Genomic DNA, 8,751 nt, shown 5'->3' with positions numbered 1-8,751 from the left:
ATCATGATCCGGGTTGATTTTTGTATAGTATTGTTATCAAGTCTTGTTTTATCCGTGTATCCATAATTGGTAAAGTGATTGAGTTGTGATTCATGTTAGAAATCATGTTTAGGCTATGTGCTTATTCGGTTGAGACCTAATGAGGTTATTTCTTTTGTTTTGAGTTATCTGCTTAACTGCAATTATATACTCAGTCATGGTTCTTCATTTGCATATCTTATATTAGTCTCCGTTATCATTCACTATTACATCACATATTATCATTGTTTTGGGCTGAGCGGTGCGAGATTGTGAGCCCTTGAGACTTGACAGATTGATCACTGAGGTAGGCTTGAGTGTTGGGTTGTGAGTGTTATTGTGGAAGCGCGCCGAAGTAGGCCATAATGTCTTTACTATTATTATTATTATGTGGATCGGGTTGCACGTCGCAGTAGGCCTTATAGACTTTGATTAGCGCTTGGGCAGGATTCGCTCCTTTGAGTCTGATATGTAGGCATAGAGATGTACCATTTCTCATGCTAGCTGTAATTGACATGTTCTTATCAGTGTTGGGCTATAATTGTTGAACTTGAAAGCATGCCTAAATTTTTGTAACAAGAATGAGCTGATTATGATAATTTCTCTGAGTTGTTTATTGTTTCTATCATCATTAAACATGTATTGTCATTATATTGGACTCTGACTGTCTTCGTCTGAACTCGTCACTGCTTTCAACCCTAAATTAGTTTTGTTACTTATTGAGTACATGGGGGTCGTTGTACTCATACTATACTCTGTATTTCAATTCGTGTGCAGATCCAGGTATATCTGGTCATGGTGATTGCTAGATCTGTCTAGTACCTGCTCGTAGACTTGAGGTAGCTGATATGACGTCCATAGACCTTGACTCTCTTTCCTTTTTATTTTCTTCAGTACTGTTCTATTGCTAAGACATTTGTACTAGAATTTTGGTTTATGTTGATATATACTTAGTAGTGCCCATGTACTCGTTGACATCTGATTTTAGGGAGATAATAGTATTTCAGTTTTTTGTATAAGATATTTATGAGATTCCCGCCGTTGAGTTTATTAAAAATATATTTTATTCCATTGTTTAGTTGTTATGTCATTGTCGGCTTGCCTAGCGAGTGTGTTAGGTGTCATCACGACTGATTGGGATTGTTGGATCGTGACAAATAGCTGGATTATTAAGTATATGTATACATTATTTTTTAAGATTATGTGCAAAAGATATGATAGTTAACTATGATTAATTACTTGCCGTTATAATTAAATAAGATGCCATGCCATTTATCCATTAAATTGGTGTAAATATCCGGTGCACATAAATTCTTATATTATTATACTCGTTTGGATAGGGAAAAAGTATAACTATACCCACAATAAAATATCAAACAGAAAACAAAACGAAAAAGAAAACACACGCATAATTGAGTAACGCGTATGGGTTCAGGCCACGTCTGAAGAGATAGGAGTCCAAGATGCATAATGAATTGAGGATGTACACTTTCACCCAAAAATATTTAAGTGCATCTCTATATATAAATTATGGGAAGAAACAAATTTCTTAAGAGCTAAAAGTTCAAAGCACAAGTTTATTCCGCCTCCTTAATTAAAACCTCTTCAACTTCACATATTCACGCCTCCTTTCCCAACTACAAACATTTTAAAAGGAGGAAGAAGAGATTCAATTTTCTGTTTTATTCTTCTATAGCACTATTTGTTAACCAGTTTCTATTTGTCTATCTAGTTCATCAATGGAGAGTGAACGAGGAAACTCTACAGAAAACAAAAAACCAAATGAATTGGTGTCCGTCGAAAATCCAAAGTCCAACTTGTCCTTCCGTTACATATTGATATTTTTTCAAGAACATTACCCACCTGGGTTTCTCAAGAAGGTATTCAACTCATTCATAAATATGTCCATTAATATAACTGACATTCAAAGAAATTTTCTACTATGATCGGTACAATTTAACTTATCATAATAGGTTGTTATTTTATAATTATCATATCAGATTTGCTTCGAAAAGTTACTTATATTATAAGTCAACTTGATTAAGTGTAAAAAAAAATCTACATTATTGGTACACAAAATTTAAACCTGTCCGTTAATCTAGCTACTTGCATGCATGTGGAGTAGCTTCTCTTCTTTTTTTTATTTCAGGTTGAAATATTACATTTCTTTTCTCTCTCTTGTTTATTTATCTTCTTCTTTTCTTAGCTTTTAAACTTTAATCATCATCATCTTCTTCTTAGCAATGTGAGTTTCATGGGTTCGCCATAAGAAACATAAAAATTGAGAACTCATGAATAGTTTAAATGTTGAATCCACTTGTAGTGATTGTTGCAGGTGATAGCGGAGGTAATTGCGACGTATCTATTGGTGTTTGTGACATGTGGTGCAGCTGCAATTAGTGCGAGCGACGAACACAAAGTGTCGAGACTTGGAGCCTCCGTTGCGGGTGGACTCATTGTGACAGTCATGATATATGCTGTTGGACATATCTCTGGTGCGCATATGAATCCTGCTGTTACCTTTGCTTTTGCCGCCGTTAGACATTTCCCATGGAGACAGGTCCGCTTCTTCCTAATTGATTCTTTATTATTTTTCCTTTTTATTTAATTTCTTTCTGGTACGTCTGTCCTGGATCATCATATTCCTCCAGACGTTATAAAATGAATAATTAAGTATTTGAAACCAAAAAACAAAGAGGAAAATATTGAAGTGTGTGACTGTCTCAGCTAAAAGTTTAAATTGTTAGGAAGTTAAACACTTCCAATTATTTACTTATATCATGTCTCAACCAGTCTCCATACATGTGAGCGTGATCTATTGTTTTATGGCTAAACAAATAAAATTATATATATATATATATATATATATATATATATATATATATATATATATATATATATATAGTATGTATGTATATATATATGTATGTATGTATATAAGTGACAGTGGCATTTGAACCTAACATCGATCTCTTGTTGTGTTAATACCATATTAAATTTTGTGGCTATCTCATCGTAAAGCTTAACATATACTAATAAATATCATATTTTTAATTAAATATATTATATTATGTTTCAACATAAAGAAGGAAAAGAAAGAAATCATTGATTTGGGCAATGGGGCCTGTCCAATTAATGAATCTTTTTTACCTCATAGTGGTAGGTTGGAGCTTTGAATTCTACGGTTAACGACTTAACGTCGGAGTTATTCTTGGTTAATATAATTTCATTTACGTCTTCCATGATTTTTAGATTCTTAAATAATACTGCTTATCAATACAATATTCTTTCCTCTCGCATGTATAGAGCATTCTCGCATTATAAATTGGAAAAAATAAGAAATAGCAATCAGTATGCACTTTAGATATAGTAGATCCATTCCAACCACACACATGTGGGAGTATAAAACCTTTGGCTATAGTTGGTCCGGCAGCTGACCTGGTTATACACCTGGTGATTTTGATAGGCACATGACAATTATTTGAAAGTCACAACTCTTTCTATATGGAGGACCCTTGACTCCTTTCATCCCTCTCAATCCATTAGGTCTTTAGTGGACAAACACTGTTATGAAGTTTGTTCTATAATTTGTCAGTCATATAGTTATGTCGCCCATATTAATGTCATTTATTCATTCATATGCTGGTTGCTGAGTTCTTCTTATTCAGTTTTATTGCATATGATTTATGTTATATAAACTTATAGTATAAAAATTCTAGTACAACATCAATTATATATATATATATATATATATATATATATATATATATATATTGTTGTAATTCTCTAAAAATGTTGCCGCACTAGTGTCGGTTTATCCAAATTAAAAATGCGCTATTTTTGGAGATCCAGCACACGCCCGGAGATATTTTTGAAGAGTCATAGCAATATTATATAAATTTAATTCAACCTATTATAATCGATAAATTATAATTTTTATTAAATTATCAATTAATATTATCATAGAAAATAACATGCAATTCTCTTAAAAGTGATTCAATGAGTAATTTTCATATATTATAGAAATATTTATTGCCTATAAGTTGCAGTGCTTTGCACTTTCCTGCCACCTATATTTTAAACATCAAATGGATAATAATTTATCAGAACTTTTGCCATGTATTATATGTTCTTCGTGTTTTTCTTTTGAAGTAGCATCAAGACGAGGTTTGACAACGGACAAAAAACAATTGGATTTTCTAAGCTGGATTCCCTTTACTAGTATGTGTTCCGTGATCATTATCCAAAACTAATTAAACTAATCAGAAAATTAAAATAATCGGGAGGAGAAGAAAAAAGAAAGACTAAAATAGCACCGTCATTTGTCAACGGGGAGCTAGGATACCCTGCTTGCTCCATTTTCTAGTTTAAAAAACCAAAGCTACCTTATATAAGAAGATTTAACAAACAAATCAGGGCACATGCAACCTAGTTTATATCTATAGAGAGAAAGAGAATTGACAGCAATAAAGGATGTAAAGGAATCAATGAGATTCCTCCACCATTAGTCTTCTAGTAAGACTAGTCAATATGCACTATCAAATGATTATATAAAAAAAATTAACAATTAATTCAAGATATGTTGTTCGCCCCATTATCCTTTTCTCTTTTTTCTCTCTACCATAGAATTTTTTTGTGGGAGTTTTTCTTTTTCCCGTCACATCGAAAATTTGAAGCCTATACTGCTTTCAATAATATATGCATCTTTTAAGCAAACAAAAAAAAAAAAAATTGAAGCCCTTTTTCGTTGCTTTTTGAAACCAAACAACATAATTTCACAACAAAAGTAACTTATTGAGGGATGGGGTCGTGGGGATGGCATGTGGCAAAACTTAAATAATCATCTACCACCACCATACAGTCGTACTCACAATACATGTTCCTCACTAACTCTACATCTAATATATTGCCGGGTTTTCGGCTCCATGACTTTGTATATATTTATCATAACAACGTGTTCGGATGATTGTTACGCATCGTTTCATAATGTATCGTATCGTATTGTATTATATTGTACTGTATCGTTTGATAAATACAATATTTGAATAGATTGTATCGTTTGCCATCGTTTCATGATATCTACCAGCAATATGAAGAATAAACTTACAATATTATAAAGAAAAACTATGATACAAGGTAAAATTACTATATAAAAAGGTAGGGTAAATGATAAATAAAATAATTTAATAATAATAAAGGGTGAGATTGAGAGAAAAAAACAAGGTAATGACGCGACCACACCAAATCAGTCGTTACATAAAGTGGCACATTTCGCCGTTATGTAACGACGGATTTAATGATACGATACAATAAAATTTAAGTAACAATCAAAACAAACATTGTATTTAAAGTAATAATACTATACGATACAATCGGTAACAACCATCCAAACAAGCTGTAAAGGACCAATCTATTGATTTCATTTGTTCTTTCATCAAAATCAATCGAAAGCCGAGTTAATTTCACGTCATGGCTAAAGCTTTATGATTAATTTTACTGTTATAATGAATACAGAATTATGACTTTATTATTATAGTTGGAAATACTTAATTATTTTAATGTGATAAAAATAGTTAATTTTTTACATTTATAGTAGGTAAAATTAAATTATTTTAGTGTGGCAAAAATATTTTTTATGACTTTACTGTTAGAATGGGTAAAATTCAGTGACAATATATTAAATTCACTCTTTGAAAGTCTTGAACAAACAATAGTGGTGCCTCCGTAGTTGTGGCTATTATATTTCTGTAGTTCAATTAAATCCAATAATATTTTACATGAATCATAAATATATAGTGAAAAACTACAAAAGTTTCCATAAATATTATAATTTTAATTTATAATTTTAAGTTAAAAATACAATAATTTCAATTAAGAACTTGAAAATTAAACCTATCAAGTTTAAAACTGTAATCACCATAAACTAAGCAATTAACAAGAAGAGGAAAAATTTATACACGAAAAGAGTATGATGAATGTCTTGCATTTATTAATTTGATATAAGTCGAACGTGAGTACTCCCTTCGGTTCATATTAAATGAGGTAGTTTGACTCGGTACGAAGTTTAAGAAAAAAGAAAGAAGACTTTTGAAATTTGTGGTCTTAAAGGTTTAAGGGGTAAAAAGTTTGTGGGGCCATGATATTTATGTGACTATAAAAGATTCTCATTAAGGTAAATGGATAAAATGAAAGAGTTTAAAGTTGAATTATTTTCAAATTTAGAAATGTGTCATTTGTTTAGAAACAGACTAAAAAGGAAAGTACCTCATTTAATATGAAACGGATGGAGTATTTTTTTTCGTTTACAAGAAGCTAAAGGTGTAATTTGGTTCTTTTTTTAAGGTACCACCGTATGCAGCAGCACAACTTACAGGGGCGACCTCAGCTGCATTCACACTACGGGTATTGCTTCACCCAATAAAACATGTGGGAACTACAACTCCTTCAGGCTCAGACATTCAAGCTTTAATCATGGAAATTGTGGTCACCTTCTCTATGATGTTCATCACCTCTGCAGTCGCCACTGATACCAAAGCTGTAAGAATCCCGAAATCACATTATCTATGTTTTGTTACCGCGGAAGTTATTTTTCATAAAAAAATTATTTTCTAGTGCTTAATTATCAAAAAAATATCATTAAAAGGGAGAAAATGTCTTCCTTTATTATGGGTTGATGTCATTCTCCTCACAACTATCTTAATTTTTAAATTCATATTACTTCCTCCAACTGAAATTTTGACATAATTATTAATCTATAATGCTCTAACATTTTACTAAAACACTTTTATTTTCTAATATTATTATTACTCTTTAATTAATGTTTCTTTGAAAAAAAATATTTGTGTTTCAATAACCAAGTACAGAATTGAATTTTACTAAAACACTTTTACAGAAAATATTTTCTATAGAATTGAAAATGATTTCCGTCATTCTTAATAAATTTGTGTCTCTCTTTTAAAAAATAAAATAAAATAAAGTCAAGTGGATCATGATTCTGATAATTCTTTTTGTTGAACTTGTGCTTTCATAGATCGGCGAGCTGGCAGGCATGGCAGTTGGTTCGGCTGTATGTATTACTTCTATCTTGGCGGGGTAAGTGGTGGTCTAATAATATACCCATTGTTCGCTTGGACATAAGTTTGACACTTATGAAGAAGAGGGGTCATAATTGGGGATTAGCTCAAAGTTATACGGTAGAATTAGAAAAGAAAAACTAAAACTTCAAAATTCTTAATTATAAAAAAAATCTACTTGCAGTCTTGTTGTGAGGGAGGGATGGAAGGAGAAAGTGACATATTCTCGTCTCACGCTCTAGGTGATAGAAAACATGTATCAAATAAATAAAGAATTTAAATTATTTACGTAGACACCTCATATTTTTCTCTTTTTTTCATCGAGAAATTCATTTAAAGCCATCCTTAAGACGAATCGCCATCTTCGAAATTCGAGCATAATGGGCCGATTTCTGTACTAAAATGCCGAACTTCGTTTGCATAGCGTAAAGCTCGAAAGCGTGACCTTATAAAGTTACAACCCTCTCGTCAACCTTTGGCACTTGAACTATACCCTGACTTTTATATTGTTTTAAATATAAAAATTTATCTCTTAATCATATATAGTTAAATCAAATAAAAATAATATTTCCCCGTTATGCGGCAACGCCCCTAGATTAACCATGTTTTTAATTAATTGGCTGAACTATAATAATGTTGATTTGTTGCAGGCCGGTGTCAGGAGGATCAATGAACCCAGCCAGAACCATTGGACCTGCAATGGCTAGCAACGACTACAGAGGAATATGGGTGTATATAATCGGACCTGTTTGTGGAACATTACTTGGAGCATGGTCCTATAATTTCATCAGGGTCACTGACAAACCAGTCCATGCAATAGCACCAGGACAGTCATTCTCGTTTAAACTTCGAAGAATGAAGAGCAATGATGAAGAACAAGGCGTATAAACAAACACTGCGCTTTGTGATGCTTTCATTTGGTTGCATATTTCTTATGCTTTACTGAAGCTCTTGTAATATATTAACACAATTCCACCAACCCTCTCTTCTTTTCTCCTCTTTTTATATGTGTTGTCATGTAATTTCTGTATCATATGCAGTGGTAATCTACATTAATTAGTTGTATAAATTTGCTGCAAAATGATATAGACGTGCTGACTTTTGTGTTCGACTTCAAGATTTTTATTTCGATAAATGTCACTGTATTGAGTACTGACTGTGTGGTAAACTTCTCCTCGCTGTAGAGTGAAATGAAAATCTCATTTAAACGACTAGGTAAAACATATAAATTCAATGCATTAAGTTCTGCTGCAATCGATTAAATTACACCAAGCACATGAAACCAATTTATACTACCGTGGATATAAATTAGGTTTACAATAAAATAGTTACTGCATGCTTCATGTGTAAAATACATTATTATTTTTACAGTATTTACTATGGATGTCCACTACTCCTATTACTCTTCTCCATGGTTTAATTAACCTCCACTATTCCTCACTATTGTGATTATAACTTTCATACCTCCATAACCTCCCCATGATTTTCTCCTATGATTCCAATTATTAATGTCATATCTAGGGCAATCTTTTTGTAAACCTCAATGTAATAATATAAATATAGGCTAGATATGTGATATGTGACACACTTGAATACTCGAAAGATATATAAGAAAGTTCGTTCTTCTTCTATTATCTATTTTCTTTTGTTATTTTGAGCT

The 8,751-nt window shown here is 31.9% G+C and overlaps 1 protein-coding gene across 1 annotated transcript; it reads left to right on the top strand.

Annotated features, from left to right (window-relative positions):
- The first annotated feature begins 1,478 nt into the window (after positions 1-1,478).
- LOC104247364 (aquaporin NIP2-1-like) lies at positions 1,479-8,199 on the top strand. Its single transcript, XM_009803354.2, has 5 exons — positions 1,479-1,898; positions 2,354-2,578; positions 6,361-6,555; positions 7,049-7,110; positions 7,742-8,199. Exons 1-5 carry the CDS (start codon positions 1,758-1,760, stop codon positions 7,977-7,979), a joined length of 861 nt encoding a protein of 286 aa, XP_009801656.1. The 5' UTR covers positions 1,479-1,757; the 3' UTR covers positions 7,980-8,199.
- Positions 8,200-8,751: the final 552 nt, after the last annotated feature.

This window comes from Nicotiana sylvestris, chromosome 9 (genome assembly GCF_000393655.2).
Source record: "Nicotiana sylvestris chromosome 9, ASM39365v2, whole genome shotgun sequence".
NCBI classification, from domain to species: Eukaryota; Viridiplantae; Streptophyta; class Magnoliopsida; order Solanales; family Solanaceae; genus Nicotiana; species Nicotiana sylvestris.
The sequence above is the reverse complement of the archived record's forward strand: the minus strand, read 5'-3'. Positions and strand labels throughout refer to the sequence as shown.